This window comes from Micromesistius poutassou (genome assembly GCF_964030765.1).
Source record: "Micromesistius poutassou genome assembly, chromosome: 19".
In the NCBI taxonomy this organism is placed as follows: domain Eukaryota; kingdom Metazoa; phylum Chordata; class Actinopteri; order Gadiformes; family Gadidae; genus Micromesistius; species Micromesistius poutassou.
Genome location: NC_140289.1, coordinates 3,685,021 through 3,707,135, shown reverse-complemented (window position 1 = coordinate 3,707,135; position 22,115 = coordinate 3,685,021). Strand labels below are relative to the sequence as shown.

At 43.0% G+C, this 22,115-nt stretch overlaps 1 protein-coding gene across 2 annotated transcripts; it reads right to left on the bottom strand.

Moving 5' to 3' along the window:
• Positions 1-7,083: 7,083 nt before the first annotated feature.
• vegfab (vascular endothelial growth factor Ab) lies at positions 7,084-19,660 on the bottom strand. Of its 2 annotated transcripts, XM_084483550.1 has the most exons (8): positions 19,054-19,660; positions 17,720-17,762; positions 16,505-16,701; positions 15,450-15,526; positions 13,635-13,667; positions 11,568-11,639; positions 7,929-8,060; positions 7,084-7,223 (listed from the first exon to the last, which is right to left on the bottom strand). In XM_084483550.1, exons 1-8 carry the CDS (start codon positions 19,105-19,107, stop codon positions 7,202-7,204), a joined length of 630 nt encoding a protein of 209 aa, XP_084339676.1. In that variant the 5' UTR covers positions 19,108-19,660; the 3' UTR covers positions 7,084-7,201. The 2 variants fall into 2 exon arrangements, with proteins under 2 accessions (XP_084339676.1, XP_084339677.1); XM_084483551.1 differs by lacking the exon at positions 11,568-11,639.
• Between the last annotated feature and the right edge of the window lie 2,455 nt (positions 19,661-22,115).

Genomic DNA, 22,115 nt, shown 5'->3' with positions numbered 1-22,115 from the left:
GTTATTTTTAGCGTACGGATTTGGTTCAGCAGGTGTTCTCATTCCCTCTCTCTCTCTGCATCTCTACTTCCCTCACTTGCTCCCATTTTGTCTCCACTTTCTCTCGCTCTCACACACACACACACACACACACACACACACACACACACACACACACATATACACACACACACACACACACACACACACACACAGCTAAATTGTATAAGATGATGTGTATTATTACCATTATGATCATTATTTACCCCATTAGCTAAACTGCCCCAATCCCCTCCTTTAGCCAGCCAGGCTGAACAAGTCAAAGGTAATCACATGTAACTGATTTAAGTGGTCGGGGCCAGAGAGCATGTAGGGAATGTCTTAATCTCCCCCGCCCCCCCCCCCCCCCCCCCCCCCCACCCCCCCCTTCCCACCCAACAACATCCCGACCTTCCAACTGCTAATCTTCCAGAAAAGTCTACTGCTCGGGGACAGCATGTCGCCAACTGCGACTGCGGTTGCCACCGAAGTTAGCCAAGTGCTATTTTACCTGGCGCCGTGGATCGTAACCCTAAATAAGAGCCGCTGAAGTCGCGCTAGGCCAGGTAACAGACGGAAGTACAGGTCTGCACTTTTTACATCTGTGACCTTGAAGAGAAAGTCTCATACACTGCAGTGCATGTGATATACTGAGGCTACACGCATGGTCAGACATGCAGTTGGATTTCCTGAGGAGGGTGGTGTCTGGGTACGGGAAGCTGTCTGGGACCTTATTCCAGGGCATTGACCGCGGAGGACGGGTGGAGCTTTCCAAGAAGCTAAAGGATGCGGCCAAAATCCTCCCCTTCCTCCTCCTCCTCCTCGTCATTATCATCATCATCCTCGTTTGAAAAAAATAAACAGCATATAAACCTCATTAAACATTTTAGACGCTTCACTGTCACCTTCAGAGGGTTTTTTTCCTTTTAAAGTTGATGTCAAAGACAAGAACAGCGAAACTGTGGGCTGTCAGGGCGGAGCAGACATCTCGTACTGGAGACGGAGCCAGCCAGAAGCAATTGACTCCGCTCACTGACGGACGAGTCCGGGACAGGCTGCAAAAGAGGGCTTTCTCCTACCCTGTGTTTATTTTCTCATGGTCAGCCTACGCTGGTGAAAGGTTCTGGTTCAAAGTCTGTTGTGGACTAAAGTACTGTACTTACAGAGAGAGAGAGAGAGAGAGAGAGAGAGAGAGAGAGAGAGAGAGAGAGAGAGAGAGAGAGAGAGAGAGAGAGAGAGAGAGAGAGACGCACTATACACAATGTTGATGATGGTTATAACGTTTGCACGTGTGACCCATGACCCACAGATTCAACCCTGGCCACAGAGAGCATTGTGGCATGTGTGTGGGTGTGTGCTGTCCAGTGACAGCACACAGATCACATGACAAGATTGTGACACACAGCCAAAACTGTTGTCAATAACATCTGAGATCATAAAAATAATAAGATAAAACATATGCTCAGAGAGGTACTGGAAATCTAAACTGACTAGAGCCACCCACCCACACCATGACTCATAGCCATTCATCCTAGAGCAGGAAAAACCCTTAAATATGGCAGTTAGGGAGATTACGTCTAATTCACTTAGTTTTATGGATTTATATCCTAATGTATAGGCGCTGTATCATTGCAACATGAAACTACAATGCGAAAAGGTCAAGCATTAAATTAGTCAAATTAGTGAAGAGACTTTGGAGTTTGGAATGTGGTTGAGCATGTTGTTTATCTTATTGGAGTTATTTTTAGCGTTTGGTTACGTTGCATTTGGGAAGATAGGAAGGATTCCGGTTTTGTTTCACCAGGTGTTCTCATTCCCTCTCTCCCTCTCTCTCTCTCCATCTCTTCTTCCCTCTCTTGCTCCCATTTTGTCTTCTGCTTTGTACTTTGCTACTTTGTTTCTCTCACACACACACACACACACACACATGTTGAAATGAACATGCGTGTCACGTTGTCAATGTTGACATGGCACCTTGTGTACACTCCAGTGACATAAAATATGACACTGGCTTGCTTTCATCTATCACCTCGAGAGCAGGATTCATCCCTGGTCAGATGTTTTGGCGGCTAGTAGAGAGAGAAAGAGAGATAAAGAGCAAGAGCGAGAGAAGATGTTTACACAATGGAGACGTCTGCAGTTAGGACTTTAGGTTTTATATATACACTGTTTTGGGTTCTATTTTAATTTAGAGCTAAGTCAAACTGACTACTAATATCCAAACCACAAGAAAGATTTGTTTAAGCCCTTCCTCTCATTAAAGTGTCCTATGAATAAATATTCAGCCCCTTGAAGTTCGTTTGTCTTTCGCGTTAGAGTCTTGAGGCTATTCTGTGGTGGGTGATGCCGATGTGAGATTACATTTTGGATATGTCTGTTTGAGAAGATGTTCTATGATTGGTAGGTTAGGATTGATACGATCAGGAACATTTCAGGCATTTTGTCTTGAGGGGAGATGTGTGTGTGATCTGAAGTAACTAATATCCTCATGGTGAGCTTTTTGCTTATTTTCTTCAGATTTTTCTTGCCTGTGGAATCTGTTGCCAGGCTGAGTTTGCCTCGTGTGGAGTCCAGGGAACTTCAGAATAACGGTAACTCCCATCCTCTCACACTCATCCACCTCTTATCAGTCATTGGTGAGAACATCTCCCCATACGGTGTGCCATAACGTAGCATCAGCGTTCATTGAGAAGTCTTAAACTAACAACTGTACTTGTACAGCTGTACAACTGTACTTGTACAGTTGTTAGCTGTACTTACTACGTGTGTCCAACCTAGAACCTATTCCACACCTTCATCAATCTCCTGCATCATCCTGCCATTTTAAACAACTCATGGAGGAGGCATGGGCAGCAAGGATAAGGAAAGAGATACACACACTCACACACACACACACACGTAGCAACACACACACACACACACACACACACACGTGTAACCACGCACACACACACACAGATACCGAGTTGTAATGCGGCGGTAATGAGTGTAAGCTGTACTAACTCGCCCCATGTGAGGTGAGTGGGTGCAGCCAGGTCCGGCTCCCATATCCTCCAGTCTGGCTACCATCCACATTCACATAAAATCCCCCCCACCACCCACCCACCCACCCAAATACCCCAGGCTACAGCACCAACAGACCCCAAAGCTCAGTGGCAAGAGCTGGTACAACACCCCAGCATGTGTGATCATGCTCCACGTGGAACAGTGTCCGACCCCACTGTGTGTACACACTTTCTCTATTCATTGCACGACCACACCCACACATGCAAACACGCAAACAATGGCGCACACACACATACACACACACACATACACACATATACACATGTGCAGTGCACACACACATACTCCAACCTCAATCTGGATTTATGATGAGGATAAGAAAGTGATGCAAGAGATTAGCAATCTTCTTTCCCCATTGCTCCTCTTTTTCTGCTCTCCCCTCCCTCCCTCTCTTCCCCGTCTACATTGTGAGTCATCCAGGATCCGAACGAGTGTCACGAGGGAGGGAACCGAACCGTAAGGTAAATATAGACGGGATGTCTTCTTAAAGCCGTAGTAGTATGTGTGAGTGGGCCAGTGGTAGCCTATCACACAGAGTATGCGCATGGCTCGCGATTCCCCCCTTTCCACTTACATCAGCATCGGATAACTCGCACACCATTGCTGGACAAGCACCTTTGAGTGCGTCATGGGCTCCTAGTGTCTCTCTCTCTCTCACACACACACACACACACACACACACACACACACACACACACACACACACACACACACACACACACACACACACACACACACACCATGCTAGGAAATTAACATTTTTAACAAGGGCTTTTTTGGCCCCTATGTAATACTTTTGGGGCCATTATATCAAATTTTGGGAAACGCCTTATTTTTTCTATGTGGCATGACAGACCAATATGCAATAACGGCAATGAAAAAAACATAACCTCTCGGGAAATACAACTCTTGCAAATGCTGAGTAAAATACAGAAGTTAACGCTTTATTTTACGTCATCCCAATTTCGAAAATGAGTCCCCCATAACTTCTGACCTTGAATGACACACACACACACACACACACCTCTTCATTCCACTGATGTCTCGACTATTCGTGTTCAATCTTCAACTGAGAGGTTTACACAATGCTCTACACTGTGGGAACACACACCGATGTCATGACATGCCCCATTCATCTCCTCAATTATGCTCACTTTACCAGAGGAAAAGCTGATTAATAAAAACACACAACTGCTGTTTAATGGCCAAACGTAGAGGAAGTGAAATAATCTATAATCTACCTGTTGAAGAAAAGTAAACCATCTATTTTCGTGACCATTGAGAAATAAGCTTCCTAAGAAACGGTGATGAATAAGAACAGGGGCCTATGCTGAATCCCATAATGCAGCACATAACTTAACATACACCAGGCTACCATACTGAGCCCAATTTGTGATTTATTGAGCACTCAATCATTGATCAAACGGTTTGATGAAAGTGATGCGTGCTGGGAGGAGGTATGGTGAGTGTTGAGGTGCCATTCGGTTCACGTTTTGAAAAGGTAGGCTATTTTAAGTTAGCGATGAAAGGGAAGGGCTAGGCTGTAAGAAATATGCAACTCAGCCTACTATCACATACACAAATCCCCCCCCCACACACACACACCGCAAATAAGCATTGTGAATGTAGGCCTAGTTACCTAATTGCCTGTCAAATTTATTCATTTCATGAAATTAAATCTCTCAGTTGTGTTTTCTCTTGCTTCAGCTTTACTAAGAATATGTCAAATTGATCATTAATGAAATAAAATTAGATATAAAACTATTTGGATTTGACATTAAAATCACTGTTGGTTGGGCATAAATCAAATGGTAGGCACTGAGTGTCACATTAATCAATTGGATAAGCAGTCCACTCTGTGTGTGCAGAGGTAGACTCGCTAAATCAACAGTGAAGTCCATGTACGCTCGCTGACCAAGGTTAGCTAACGTTTACATAGCCAAGGAGACGCGGCTATAGCTAGCTCACTAGCTAGCTCACTAGCTAGCTCACTAGCTAGCTCTTGGTAAACCACAGATTATGTGGTTTATGGCATTCTTTGGAGTGTTTTGCCGAGTGAAGGGGGCCCACGGTTTATAGGGATTTGGTTGGCTACATATTCAGGTGCACATAAAGAGTCAGTGAAGCGGGGCTTAAACACAGTAGCATTAAAGCCCTCTCCTGTGGCTTATCCATCAGTAAGCATTTAGCATGTACGGCTAAGTGGACATTTGTTTCAGAACAAACATGGCCAACGATTTAGCAACCTCTCAGTGTTCTTCAGTTCAGGTTCACAACATTGTCAACACATTGTGAGACTAGAGAATACATTGATGTAACAGTTAATGATACAACAGGCCTATCAGTTTAGCCTTAACGAATACCACAATCAGACCTATATGCGACTTATGGTCTTAAAAATGCAGCCGTCACAATAAAACATAGCGACCTTCTTCTTATTTTATATAAAAACAATATAATTTGAAAATAAATATGCAGTACTACTTTACATAGACAAAGACACATGTTAATGTTAATGAAAAAAAAATCAAAAGCTTATGACCCTAATTTAAATGGCTGGTGGTACGGATTATGCAGTTTTTTTTTTTTTCCACCATCCAAAACCGAAAACCGTTGCTTTTTTCATAATATTCAAATGCAGAATTTGACAGTAGATTATGCGTGTTGTGTTCAATAGGGCATCAAGGGCAACTTAAAAGCATTGCTTGATATTTTTTCAACATGCACACAAACATGGACACACACGCACACACGTACATACACACACACACTTATACACACAAACACACACTCACATACACACACAGGTTTCAAACACCAAATACGCATAGACACCCTTGGATAAGTGACAAACAAAGAACAGACGACATCTCGACAAAGGATTCTTAGAGGGAATGTTAACATGTTGTTTTTTCTTTTCTACAAAAGCGCACCGTCTCCGTGCTAGGCAGAAGGTAGCCATGACTGACCTCACAGACATGGGGAGACAAGGGGGGGGGGGTGAGGGGGGAAACCATTGGTACATAACACTGCATATATAAATAGATCCAATTAAATATGGGAAGGTAGAAGAGGGAATACTGAAAAAAATACTCTATAGCAATATAAATTATCTAGGATGGACTATGGCATAAAGGAATATAAAGTATGTACAGTATGGAGAAGACGATCTGTTATTGTCGTTGATGCGTTTACGTCTCAACTACAGAGCCACGTGGCTGGCTGCTCACCCACCCAATGTACCGTCTTCTGTGCCAAACGAAACAAAACAAAAGTGCCAACGAAACAAAACAAAATAATTAAGAAAGCAATTTCGAAGAAAGGATTTCTCAGTACATTTTTTGTGACACACAGTTTTGCGAAATGGAATCAAAACTACAGTATATATAGGTGGATGTTGTCAGTGGTTTTCACATTGGATGTGCCAGTAGCTCTCATGGATAACAGACTTCCCTTTAAAAGTATATGGCACTCCAAATGATCTTTTTTAGTGTAGCGTTCTACTGCAACCACAGCAAACATCAAGCATATTCATAACTCCCAGGCTCCATAACTTCATAAGGGCTCGGTCGACTCGGAGACACAGATCCTGTCGACTGTCTCTCGGTGCTGAGCGGACGGTTCTAGCGACAGTTGTACGCGAAAACAAAACAAAAAACATCCGCCTTTTGAATGATTGCGCTCCCATATACTCCTCAGTTTCACCATGTTCTGTCATTCATGATCGAAATTATTCTACAGTAGCCTCTAAATCCAGTGAAGGAATTTGCATAAAATGACTGGCATACCACAGAATGTCCATCAAAAGCCGTGTACAAATAAAATGCAGAGTAGCGCCATTTTCTTTATAATCTTCAAAAAACGGATAGGTCTAGTTACTTGTTTTCTTAGCAGCATACAAGATGTATTGTTTATCGTGTATGTACACACAAATTTGCGACGGCAAGAGATTCAGTCCATTCAGTCCCTTTCGGTTGCTCTCAGTCGGTCAGTCAGGGGGAATGCCTCTCTCAACAGAGAAAAAAAATTTTCCGCAGCTTACGGTTAAAAGACAAAGTGCTGTGCTGTGAAATATTTCAAAAATATTCCTTCATCTTGTACATTTGGTGCTCCTGCATCATCTCCTGGGCGTGTCACATCTGTAGAAGGAAATGAAAACACGTTAAGTGCAGTGGATGGTCCCGACTCTGGAAACAAGATACTAAACTAAATGGAACTACACTACGATTCAATAAACTCCCTAATTTCCCATCTGGACTGAATAAGGTACAAAGAACTAAACTAAATGGACTAAATGGACTAAATGGTGGCTGCACTTTTATTTTCAACTTCAACCTCGACCTACAGGGATTTTCTCTCACCAGATGTTATTAAGCAGCAGGTAGGAATAAGTGCATGAGGGTCCGGGATGCCTACAGGTAGAATCCAGACTTTGGGAGTACTTCTCACCCAGACACATTTTGGCTGGGGAGGTCCCACAGTCACCCGAACAGGGCTGATTATGGTTCCACGTCAACGCAACACAAGGACCACACAGACACTTCAACGCAGTCGTGAACCTATTTTGGTTCTGCGTCTGGTTTTAGTGAGTGGACCAATCACAGCCCTTGCTGCTGCGTCGCCTCGACGCAAGGTTACCACTTTTGGGAGGCGCACGTCAGGCCCTCGCCGTGGACGCAAGGAGGGTCCGCAAGGACATAAACCCTCTTGCTCTCGCGTCGACGTGGAACCATAACTGAGCCTTAACCCCTAGAATGCTGTCCCACCCCCTATGAATCAATAACAGAAACACACACACACACACACACACACACACACACAAACATGCAGCCCCGGGGACATACTTGCAGGTCCTTTCGTTGAGCTCTAGCTGGCGCTCTTTGCAGTGCTCATTCGTGTGCTTGCAGGAACACTGGCAGGTGCGAGGGTCCTGGACAAACAGCTTCCTCCTCCTCTCTGAGCACGGCTCGCACACACTAGCAAGGAACACACACAGAGAGACAGAGAGGGGAGGGATTATAACTGTGAAGCACGCTAGGCTAAAACCAGCCCATTGTTATGCTTTTTGTTAGTTTGGAGAGAGGTGTGTGTCTTTTTGCGGCGTCGGACGTCAAGCTAGTGTCACAAAAGGCCGCTCCCACACACAGAGAAGAATAGCGGGAAGAAACTCCATGCGTCAAACGTTATGCCATCTTGCAACTCACCTCACCAAAGTGTGTGTTATTTGTGCGTGTGCACAGTTGTTCACCAACATGTATGTGTTTATTAAAGGGGTCATCAAAGCAATGAATGAATTTGATATTGTGCAATTCGTTTCAGTTTTGGTTTGAAAGACAAGTCAGTTTTTCTTTTGAGCCCAAGGGTAAGGAGATTCTAAATCTGATAAATAAGACTCAATGTTCTGTTTGTTTCACAATGATACAAGTTCTCATTTTATTGAATGTCTTATGAAGGAGTGTTAGTCGTTCCACAAAGAAACAGATTCAGATTAGGAAGATAACAAGAGAGCTTGCTCGGATTACAAACACTGGCACTATCTTCAAACACAATCTAAAACACTATTTCATGTCCGTACAAGGAGAGGAAATGTACATCCTGAGGAATGGACTCCGTTCTGCCTTCCCGTGAACACAACGGAGGACACATCACCGCTTCATTTTTAACAAAAAACCTGTGTACTGTTATGTTTGTTCAAACCAATGGAGACAACAAAGGTTGAACACAAAAACTCATTTCTCCAGACAATGTTCTGGTTTACATAACCCCCTCCCAAACGTAACAAAAAACAACATCAATGACCAAGACAAAAACGACCAAAAAAGGCCTAGAGATAGACATCTGTCATATCTTCACATCGCATGTAAAACAAACAAAAACCACCAGCATGTTGGATAGAACAGCAATGAAACCTGTTGTTGGAGGATGAAAGGAACAGGAGGAGAAAGGAGACCGCTAGGAGACATAGCAAAGCCCCAAAGACACAACAGCAAACCCAGGAGATCCCAGCACAGATACAGGGTTAGCCAGAGTCACTGGGGTGCAAAGCCATGCTGGTGGATTCTTCATGGGTTATCTGTACACGGTTCCCGTTAGCGACTGTTATGTAAAGTATGTGCATGTATATCACATCTTGGCTTGCATTTTGACTCTTTGAACAGCAATTCAAGTTAAGATGAATTGAGATTGATTGAAAATGAATTGTTTCAGACATTGATCCAACCCTGAGGCCATACATGAGGAGCTTCAAAGATCACCTCATTCTGAGATTTTATTGTTTTTGTATTCCTCAACAGTTTTTTTCAGAAAAAGGAAGCAAATTGGACTTTAGGATCTGGTTACTGGTAAATATTCTAGAGAATGAATTACAGTTGGAAGTAATCATAAGTTGCAGCCCTAAACCTGACTCTCTCTCTATTGGCCATTGATTCATACAGTATGATGGGACGCTTTGAGGTATTTCATGCCCCTGTAGCTTCTAGACTCTCCAGCCATCCAGCGGGGCATTAACTTAATGCCTACGAAGGTGTTGGAAATACAATGAAAGTCAGAACAGAGTTTTAAATGTTCACTTTGTAACATCAAAAAACAAACAAACATCAATGTCCAGCCCTGTTCAGATTTTTCCCATCTGTTTTTTTAAGCGATCGGCTAAAATGACAAAATGAAATGTGATGAAATGTAATAAAATGAAATGTGTGCGCATCCATAAACAGGTTGTGAAAGTGATTGTAAGTGGTCAAAGATGTACTACAGTTGAAGGGGTGGAGAAGTGAGAATTCGTGAGAATTAAATTTGCGTTTTTCCTGTGACAACATATTCAAGGGTTAGTCATGTTTGCATATTTCGAAACTGGCTGCCTCTCTCTAATGCAAACCCTACTTTCCGTCGCCAACTGTCTGGATTTTGACCAGGTACCACAGAAACTGGGGGAAGTGCAAATAGCCTGTTTATTCGCTTATTGGGTTGCAATATCTGATTGCTGGAAACAGGTTGAGACCCCTGAGACAGTGTTCTTGCTTCTGTATGACGCATTTCCAAGTAAATCACACTTTTATTCAGAAGGCTATTGGCAACAGTGGGCTTAATGCTGTTATGAATACAAATTGTCCACCATAGTTCTGTTTAAGGAAATGGAAATTAGGGAATGAAACGTCAATTTCCTTTTTATCCTAGATGCCAGGTGTGAAAGTTACGCTAATACTGTTTGGAAACAAGAAGCATCTGGACACGAGAAACATCTGGATACACAACACACCTGGATACAAGGTACCGGTGCTGAGCGGGGCGCACAATTCAAAAAGTGTATCTTCTTTACTACTTCTGTTTGAGCCTGGTTAATATCCTACCAATGAGGAAGACCGGGATTAATAAATATGCAGTAACATGGTGCAGGTTTAGTTATTGACAATGGAGCACAGAGGATCTTCTTGTTCGTTGTTATTAGACTTTTGATGTTAGTATTGCGTTTTCATTTTGCGAACAAACAACACATACAACACAAAAGAAAACGTATCTTAGCTTAGCCGACGTATCTTAAAGTGTCAGTGAACCCCACGTTTCATCTTGAAGTCAATGGTTACTGCTGACGGCAACATTGTGATAAGGTTTTTAAGCTAGTCTACGTCTTTGAGTAGGACCATTATACCGAGCCATGTTGCATATGAAATGTGCCACACATATTGGTGTTGCACAATAAGTGTCTGATAAGCTTAACCCTCTCGTGGACGTAGCCATCAACATCAACCGCTGCCCAAACGTCAACACTGTGGTGTAAGCATACCCCAATCGGTGCTGGTGTCCCTCCGTCCTGACGTCCAAGTGCATCCGAAAAAAAAGGACAAAAAGAACGTGATTCGAGTTCGGAGCAGGGTAGAAGGTTCTCAAACTGGTTTGGCGGAGACTGGCAAATACATCGGATTTCACACCTGTTTTTTCTGAATTATGCTATGTTTTTAGTAACAGTGCCAAAATGGCATAGGTCACTATGTTGAAGATCATAGGAGACGTATGACATTCAAAGCAGAGTTTGGGTTCACTGGCACTTTAACTCAAGTTGATTATGAGACATCGTTGTGGCGGCAGTTGTGTGGGAATGACGGATGACTGGACGAGACAAGATTAGTGAGTGGGTTTGACGTTCACACCATCACCATCGTCATGCTAATAGATCCTTTTCCCAGGGGTGTCACGGTGGAACACAAACACAGAAGTCGCTCATTACACCAAATATGGTTTTGCATCCTCGGGTAGTGGACCACACTAGTGAAGATAAGTATACTACCCAGGCCCTGGTACATAAAAGTAGCTGTGTTGTTCCTACGATGACACCTCTGGGAAAAAAGCGTCTGCATAAGGCTGCTTGTTAATGCGTGAATTAAAACGGCGTTGATCAGAGAGAGCTTGTGACCTCCTCCCAGGTTAGCTTAATCATGAGAAGCGCCACACTCAGGTGTAGGTACGGCGAGAAGGCAGAGCTGACGTACACGTCAGGATTCTTTAGGTCGCGGTTTTTCTTTCGCTTTCTCTTTTGGCCTTTACGCTTTCCTTTGGGCTTTCTGTAAAAGAAGAACAGTGACAACGCAGAGAGAGAGAGAGACAGCTGAGATGCCGAGGAGAGCAAGTGGAGTGTTATGTTACCACGATCAACCTGGCAAGACATGAAGGTTCAGTGGTTGTTACAAAATGGAGAGGAGGTCCTTAGAATGATGATGTTTAACGTTTTTAAGCAGTTATTATTCGTTATTTACATGGAATGATTTGTCAAATATTTATAGATAGCTCTTTTGCTAAATAGTGTATTTTGTCAAACATAATATGTTTCTAATGAAACAATGGCAAAGTTAATTCTCCTATAGCTGTAGTCAATCGCGTGAGGTTTGAGCAGTTGGGTGTAGTTAGCTGTTGGAGAGTCACAAATTGAAAAGGACAAAGCTGTCATAACTATAGCCCTGGAACTATTTTCTGGGATCATCTTGAAACAACAAATACTACTTGGCTTAAAAACAAAAGCATCATAACATGATGTTGTCACCAATTTACAGAATTTGCCACTGAATTTGTATGACCTTCCAGTCTCACTTCCAAGCTGGTTGCTGTCCTGTTTATGAATACTGCTTCAAAGCGAACCACGGAAAGAGTATATAGCAGCTGGCCTTGGGACTTAAGCAAGGAAAGCTTTGCCTTTCAAGGGCAGAAGCTGATGTTCTGGCTTCTAGTACATCTAAAGGGCAGATCAATTGTCAGGGGTCACACGGGTCACACGGGTATGGTCACTCAGTCAAACTGTTTAACTATCTGTTAACTGCTTGACCGAGCACTGGCTCAGGGATAGACTCAGGCCTGGGGGGGCCCCGCTCCTCTGCCGGGGTTGTCCGACATTAGACCACACTTTACAGAGTGTAGTAGCAGCAGAAACAGAGGTTGAATGACCCCGAGAACATCCATAAGGCCAGCAGCGTCACAAAGCAAAAGAGCCGACTCGTAAATGTTTAAGATGGCGTTAAAAAAGGAAGGGTCTCGAAAGTGCAGCCTTATCTATACGACGAGTCAAGGTGAAAATAAAACGCTGTCCAGCCGACTTCAGGTAGGGCCCTGCAATAGAAACGTGAACTTTGCGAAAAGGAGAACGGGAGGTTCAATGACCCCGCGTGTGTTGGATTGAATGGAAAGGTACCGGGCCTTGAGCAAGGCTTACAACATTTCAAGTGGAATTAGGAGGAACATGAAAATAATTTCCTAAAAGTGTCACAGAGAAGATTGCATAATAGCACATGGAGTACCACAGGCCTAAAGAGCTTTTTGACTGCTTTGACTTTGATGTTCCTGAGTGGATGTAAAGACGGTTTCAGATTTTGTTGATGAAGCCACTAGATAAATCGATCTATAGTCCTGCTGTAGTTTGATGTAACACATTTGGAATGAACACATTTGATATACCTCAGGAGTACCATGAGTATGGTGTATAGCATGAAATGGAATATGTACATTCATATCAAGTGGATAATGCTGAACTTTAAACACGTAAGATTTGTTGTCATTGTTACATGGTTTCCCACAGCTCAATGATCCTTAAACGGTCAGGTTAGATAGAACAAGAAGATAAATGTAGCAAAGGCGTACAGGAACTAAGTGTGTGTGTGTGTGTGTGTGTGTGTGTGTGTGTGTGTGTGTGTGAGAGAGCGAGCCTGTGTGTGTGTGTGTGTGTGTGTGTGTGTGTGTGTGTGTGAAAGAGCGAGCCTGTGTGTGTGTGTGTGTGTGTGTGTGTGTGTGAGTGTGTGAGAGAGAGAGAGAGAGAGAGAGAGAAAGAGAGAGAGAGAGAGAGAGAGAGAGAGCCTGTGTGTGTGTGTGTGTGTGTGTGTGTGTGTGTGTGTGTGTGTGTGTGTGTGTAGTTAACAGAAGAGTCAAAACCAGGAATAGGTTTGGAATACTGCCAAGCAAGCAATAAAATTGATGACGGTGACTCAGGAAAAGTAAAGAATTCAATTATAGAGGGAAAAAAACAGACAGCCCTTTATAAAATGGCTCTTCATAAAAAGACGTAATGTACTCACTTTTCTTGCTCTATGACTTCTGTCTTTAGCAGTCTGAAAGACAAGAATAAAAGCAGGATGATGTTACATCACACACTCGTATTGTGTTCCAGTAAACAAGATATATATCAAGATTAGCACTGAGAAGAAAACGCTTGGCGTGGTGGTTTGTTTTTGACATATTATGTCATAATGTCTTTTGGTTCTTGTTTTTGTTTGACAGAGGGGTAAAGCAAAACTCCAAAGACAATCTTGTAGTTAAACAACTAACAAGTGAAACCATATATCTACATGCTGATGTAGTTTGAAATCATTGTTTTTATGTTTTTTGTTGTGGATAAACAAGATTTAGCAAACAGATTTCCACCAAAGATTGACATAAGATATTTATCAATGAATATGTCATTATAGTTTAATTAAGACATGGATCAATTTTCATAGCAAGTGTTCATAATTTGTGTTCAAGTGACTCATATTGATTAGTGGAGCGTTAAGATTGTGGCTTGGCAGACACAGGTACTTTAACAATGATTTTATCAGCATAATTTTAGCTAAAATAATATTGCACAGTGTGCATTCTGATAAATTACACAACCTTAGATTGACTCCCTATTATTCCTCCAATCTGTGTTGGGATAGGTTTCATGCGAAATTTCAGACACAAAAACAAAAACAAACATGAGACAAAAAAAAAGATACAACTCCAGCGATCACTTTCAGATAGTAGACCAGAGGAAGTGCATGAAATCTATTGTTTAATTTTCATCAATCATGTGTTGTAATGCACACATGCACGCACACACACACACACACACGCAGACATACACACACACTTTGTCAGGCTTTGTGGGTAATAGATTGTGAAGCAATAACTTGCTGGCACCCTGGACACATTGGCGAGCCAACAGTGTTGGGAAACACGTATTATTAAGAAGGTCAGACAGACTCTGAACGCTTTCCATTTGACTCAGTTAGGAGCGCTGGCAAGCATTGGATTGGCTTGAAAATGAAACAGATGAATATGCAAAAACGTGGTCATACATATTCAGAACTATGAATGCATTGAGCATATGGAATTGTAACTGTTTTCTCCGTAAAGGCCTCATGTATTGAGGTCTTTTATGGAGATGTTTGTGGCGCTTGGTATGTGCAGCCCTTGCCCTGGGACTGCAGATGCTAATTAGCTTCTAGCTAACTCTGGTGATATATGCATTGTACACGATGTCCTGTGAAATAAACGTATGTATGAATAAATAAACAGGATTTCTGCATCGCGCATTGATGATAAATGATGAACAAATCTGTTGGCCACTTTTAAAATATATCCAGCTGAAGTATAAACTAACCTGAATGAATAAATGTGGCTTGAGAGTTGAGCTATTTTTACGTAAGGAAGCTATGCTATCTCTAAATTACTTAACTGTGAGCATTGTTAGCCACATGAAACCACTGTAGTATACAAAGCATTCTTTTAGGCTAGAAGGCTAGGCTATTGTCTTATGGGCCGATACAGCCCTTACGATTCACAGCTCAAAAGTGACTCTCATGTCGTGGCATAGTAGTTGAATCGTTTTGTCTCGCCAACACAAGCGAAGAGACATTAGTTCGAGGGCATTCAGAGGGCGAGATGCTTTTCAATAGGTTTATCTTGGACCAGCGATCAATAATGAACGTTATCTGACCAACCAAGCGCTGAAACATACCTCCACATGCCATGGAATGAAAACAAAGGATTATGTAGCACAGCACCTTAGCAGGTTCAGCTCGTAATTCAATAAACATACATGTTATATATATAATATAAATATGTGTTTTCATGTGTTGCGGGTTTCTTACCTGCACTCACATGCGATGTGTTCTGCAAAACTCTTAAATGAATTATTTTGCTGCCTGTGCAGTTTTATTCTTTTTATCTGTGGAATAAAAAAAAAGAGGAACGAGTTGAACAAAGACACGGCAGGACAAAATCAAGGGTTGGATTTCTGCTTTGAAATTGATTAGCTTGCCAATCCTGGCTGGAATAGTTCCATGGTTCTGACAGACAGAGGTACAAAGTTTGGGTTGAAAGGTCCAACTCTCACTTGTGGGGGCAGACATATCGGTGGTGAGTGACAGCTCTAAAATGCAATTACTGATATCGGCATAGAAACTAAGGAATAGAAAGAGCATAGAGGGAAATGAAGGAGAAAACTTCAAACAACAAGGTTGAAAGAAATCCTCTTCCCGCCTAAAGTAGATATGTAACAATAAACGTCACTATAATATCTGCTATTACTTACAGTAAAAGTACAGCTAGCATCTGGAAGGTGTCCAGCCATAATCTAAACCACCACCAGCCATAATCCAATGAAAACCCTAGGTACGGTCACGTCAACAGGTCACGTTGACATACTGAGTGAGGTTTGCAATATACTGCCTACTTCCATTTCAAACTCTGAAGTCGACATGAAATGGAAATTGGCCTTTCGACTTTTTTTTAAAACACAATTCCCCAATCATAGTATTCCTTGAATCAAAAAGGTATGCTTGACATTTTGATGTTAATTTGATGTTAATGTTCAGAAAACGTTAACATCAAAATACATTACACAAAGATACTTTAAATCCTTTGCTTGGACGTCAGGCGATTCCGACATGGCCCCGATCGAATCGTGTTCCGGATCACAACACAGAACCCGACGTTCCTCATCATCGCTACTAATCCGAATTATCTTTTCGGCAAGACGTCAGACCATTACGAAATAAATAAGGTTGTTCGCGGCAGAACAGACAAACAAAAACACCACCCAAAACAAACAAAAGAGGGGGCCGGTGGCTCAAAAGATTCTCTCCTCCGCCCTACAGATCCTCTCCTCCACCCAAAGCGGAAAGGTGAGCCCAGCCCCGCTCACCTCCATGGTGATGTTATGGCTGGAGGTGGGGGTGCACTGCATCTTCTCGTCGCTGCAGCAGCCGGCGCAGCGCCGCAGCACCACGCAGGACGGGATGTAGATGTACTCCACCTCTTCGGGGTACTCGTGCAGCACGTCCACCAGCACCTCGCGTGGCTGACACTGGGACTTGTTGTACACTTCCATGAAGGCAACGACTGGTGGAAAGACAAGGGGTGGAGGAGTTTGAGATATATATGACATATATATTGCATATACTGTGTATACTATACATATAGAGCGTATATGTATCCCATTGATTACGTTCAGTCAAGAAGAAAGCTGCAGATAGCGACAATGATTGGATTGTCTTATCTATCTGTCTGTCTGTGTCTGTGTGTCTGTCTGTGTCTGTAGTCTGTCTGTGTTTGTCTGTCTGTCTGTCTGTCTCTGTGTGTCTGTGTCTGTCTCTAGTCTGTGTCTGTCTGTCTCTAGTCTGTCTATAACCTATCTATGAAGTGTAGCCTACACACACACACACACACACACACACACACACACACACACACACACACACACACACACACACACACACACACACACATTGATCAGTTCGGTAGCACACCAAGTCAAATTAGGTAAAGGTTTTCCCTATGCTGCCAACAGTGTGGTGCACGCTCAAATATGTTTGATTCCACCGAGGCCCAATCCTCTCTCTTTATATGTAACTTCACCACACTGTGTAACCTCATCTCTCTCAATTATTTATCAAAAGAAAATTCCATGCAGAAATAGGCTGTTCAGAACCGCTATGATGTGCCAAAGCAGAGCACATATCTCCCTCCCCCGCGGGACTCACTTATCATAACACACACTCTGCTATGGACCATTACAAAGCAAAAAGAAGCCTCCGGATTTGTATTGTGTAGCACACCCACCGAATTGTGCTACACTTGGTGTGTTAATAAATTAAACTATGGGATACAATAATATTAGGGTTATGAAAGTGAATACAAATGAATGTAAGTAGTGATTCCGGAGTGCTGAAACATTTTCGCAGGTAGTGGTCACATTGCACACAGACGTTGGAGGCCAACTACCACCGTTGTCCACCAGGCGGCGACACTACTGCTAGATTGTCAAGGTGATACACAACAGCGCTTTTTTCTTGGCGCCGAGCCAAAAGTCAAAACCCAATGAACATTGTATTCCCACGGTGCATCATTGAACACCTACCGTCGGTTGCACCTCTCCCCTCTTCTCTCGGTATGTGGGCACTCTGCAGGAACACAAAAGACACACACACACACACACACACACACACACACACACACACACACACACACACACACACACACACACACACACACACACACACACACACACACACGTTGGATGTTAGATGTTGGGTGTCCGCTTAAGGCACATAGGCCTTTGCCCGGGGGTTTCTCAACTTTGCCAAGAGAGGTGGACCTACTATCTTGTATTGATAGTTGATGACCCAAATATGGATTGCGTACCATATTACACGACTGTACTGACGTCATACATCATGGTTTCATTTAAGCGCAACGAGAGGACACTTTTCATTATTTGACGCGCTTTTACGCAGTGATTACGCTTTAACACACACACACACATAAAAACGCACGCGCAACAATGACAGCTAGTTTCAGAGCTGGTATGAACCAGACGCCAAATGGCAAGCATTCCCTATTTGTGTCGTAATATATATATATATATATATATATATATATATATATATATATATATATATATATATAAAACAGTCCACGGAGTCCAATCATAAGCGTCACTGCATCTGAAATCTCCACCCATTTGGTGGCGTGAGAGGGCCCGACCTCTGTGTGCTCTAAAGAGGTATTATAAACGAAACCGGTGCGAAGCTGCTAACGGGCACTGAGTGACGATAATGAGCGACGATAATCCAACGCCATGACTACGAGTCTACTATGGCTACAGAAACCTGCCTGCAATACATAAGACAACGCATTATAACTTCATATTCATTGGACCTCACTTGTATCTATTGTGTAGCTTCTGACTTAAATTCACACACTTATTAAAGAGTTTAGTCATCGAGCGTGTGACTGAACACGCACGTTTAAAGGAAAGCGTCAATCACAACAATGAAACGGTCCAAAACTGGGAATTGGGAAAGGTTTTTTGGAAACCGGCATTGCTTGGCTATTCGATTTGGTGCAAAAGTGCAAACCTCGGTACGAGGACTGGCACACGGTGCACGCTGCTACACTCTGCTCGCGCTTGTGCCAGGCGTGAACTAGCTCACATGTCCAGGCTAATTCAGAATGTTGTCACTGCGCCTTTAACCGTAACACTATCTCCAAGGTGGCCCAGTGCAGGCCTCGCAATCACCCCAATGCGTTGTTTAAACACAAGCAATGACCTATCAAGTTGAACAAGGACGTTCTAGTCGTAAATAGGCCTGTTCAGATATTCAAATGTATAGATACATATGTTGATATATATTGCTCTCAGTGAGACGAAGTGCCCCGTGCCCACGTTCATGCTGTGACATCTTAACTCACCTTGACAACTGACAGCGTCAAAAATAATAGCGTCAAACTGTCAATCAAGTTCATGGTTGAAAATCCAATGGCAGATGACGGCTGAAATCCAACAAACCAATGTGGTAATTATCTGGCAAATATAAGTGTATAACTCAAATAATAACAAAAATATAACTGCTAAAATGTCTCTAAATAAGGAACCGGGGACTGATAGTTCAAATCTGGTCCCACGTTTGGGGCAAATCCTTTGCGCATGCCTTCTTCCTTTCAACTGTTGCCAATATTTTTCAAAATGTCCAGAAACACGAGAATCCAGGACGCATATCTTTTCACATTGTTCTGAAGCAGACTATCATTTTCTTGAAAGGAAATAGCAATCCACATTACAGAAATAATTCCATGCTTAGTGCGTCAACCGTCTCCAAATGCCTGTCCATTGGAACTTGAACTCCTTGAACGTGTGTACAGATATGCTGAGTCGTCGTAATGTGCCAAAATATCCGTCCAAACTTCAAACCCTAGTTGCTCAAACCCTATGTTTCTTTTTTCCTTGGCTCTCCGTTTTGCGCAGCCAGTTTGCAGCGTCTTCTCTCTCCGTTAACTTTCCTTTATATGTCCAGCTCCGTTTCACGCTGTCAGACTCTGGAACTGAATGGAAGCCGTTCCATGATTCCGTTCCGTGAAACGTCTGCGATTGGCTGAAACTCGGGAAGGGCGTGCTTCCTTTCGCTTGCGCTCTGCGCTCCGGTCTATTTCAAATCCTCACAGATCTGTCATACCTTTCTTGACAGGCGAGCGGCGGCGCGAGAGTCCACTGTAAACCAGGAGTTCAAAGGGCCGAATGTTTGTGAATTTAAATCTTATGTGAATATCTGGTGTTTTATTATGCTCTCATTGAGGTCCAAAACATCCAACCGCTTGGGTTAAATGTCTTTCATTCATGGACAGTTTTACTTTGTTTCTATGTGGGCAAATTATAGTTTTGGAACGCATCTCTTCAATAACCTTCATCAAGTTAAACATAGTAGTAAAACATACCTAATCACAGAGCAAATTCTTTACAACAATAGAGCCTACATGGCAATTAAACACAGCCAGCCACGTGAGTGTCGTTTAAAAAAAACAAAAAAAAAACACGAACCATACTAGACCTAATACATCAGTTGGTGTTATAACAGTCGACGAACAATTACGCAACGGAATTGGCGCATCAATTAAAGAGGACCGTGCTTTCGGACACGTATACTGCGTGCGTGCGTCTTGGAACGCAGGACGGGCTTTGTTTCATCCCGCGCGCCAGCAGTCATTAGGGTACCGCGTGACGCGCTCCACCTCCAAGCCGCGTATCTTATCGAGTCTGTGGCGTTTGGGTTTGCGAGTCGTGACTGACTCCTCAGTGCGCAACGCACCCGTCGGCTGCGGTCGGACGGCAGCTTTGTGTGCACTGGAAACAGGGTCTGCTGTATGGGCTCACAGATGGGGCACCTGAGAGAAAAAAGAGACATCGCTAATATAGGGAGAGGAATGAAAGATTCAGTAATACAACCGTATGTTGGATTCATCAAGATCGGTTCTTGTTGCGATGAGAGTTGTGTGATGAACTGAATGAACTTCATGAACACGCGCGACTGTTATACCGCAGTGTTCCCCGCGTCTGTTGTGCTTACGCTTTTAATCCAAACTCAATAACACAACGGTGAACAATCTCGCCGAAACAAATGGCCTAATCCCACCACTTATTTTGCTCACGCGAATTCCCGAGAAGCGGCAACATTCTCTTCAGAGAAAATGTTTTTTTTAATCACACGAGTCGCTCAAAGCTTTGATGCCCTCTGCCGGTGCTCGGGAACGCCACCATGTAGGCCACAGGGTAAAGCATACCGGGAAAACCCAATAAATCGTTGGGTAAGTTTTGAGAAACAGTGCGGCTGAAGACTTGTAATGACAAAAAAAAATCGTCGCCATTGCTTTCTATAGACTAGGACCCCTCCAATATCAAATTGGATGGATCGCGGGTGAACGCAGAGAACAAGGTCAATAGAAAATAGATAAAATAAATAGAAGATCGACAAAAAAACAACAACAACTGAAACTATCGTGAAAGAGCGTTTTATAAGAAGGATTGTGCCGTCTCGACACTTGAGCCAGGCTGGGGGACGTTTCCTGGCCCCCATATACTGTATGTCCTCAGTTTAATTGAAGAATAACATTTGGGTTCATCAACTGTGTGACCAAGCTCTGATTTCTGCTGACTCATTCGGTGTGTGTGTGTGGACACACACTGATACACATTGTGTAAGTGACAGTTGTCTGGAGCCCTCTTTCTGCTGACTTTATGACGAGAAGAATCTTGCAACACACACACACACACACACACACACACACACACACACACACACACACACACACACACACACACACACACACACACACACACACACACACACACACACACACACACACACTTTAATGAGATGTTACCAGCACTACAAACATCCTCCCCTTACTACTTTCTGTGGATGATTGTGTAGTGCAGGAACCACCACCGCCCCTGTTCCTTGGTGTGTGTTTAATGGGCGCTTAATGGGCGCATGTGGATGAATCAGAAGTTTGATTTCCCGCCCCATGACACAGACGATATCAACCCTTTTATTTGCGGGGAAACCCGCCAACACATCTTCCTCAATGGTTTTGTTTCCTCATCGCTTCCCTTTAATGCATCGGAAAAGAATGTATTATTTTTGGTATGACCACATATTATATATATATATGTATATTATATATACATACATACACATATATATATATATATAATAAATACTACAAATATCTCTAGAGCCCCTTATCGTCTGCAGCTGAACTTGTCTGCAACATTCCTCTTCTCCTTCCCTCTCCGTCCTCCTGGTCCCCTCGTCTCCCCCTTCAACAGTGTTCCCAGGGAGAGTGAGAGCATGTGTGTGGAGCTGGACTGATTGGGAGAGAGAGAGAGTGAGAGTGAGAGCGAGAGAGACTGTGTGACGTATCAGCCTTTTCCTCCGCTTAACCGATCTTATATAAATTATTAAATTATCCCCCCATGA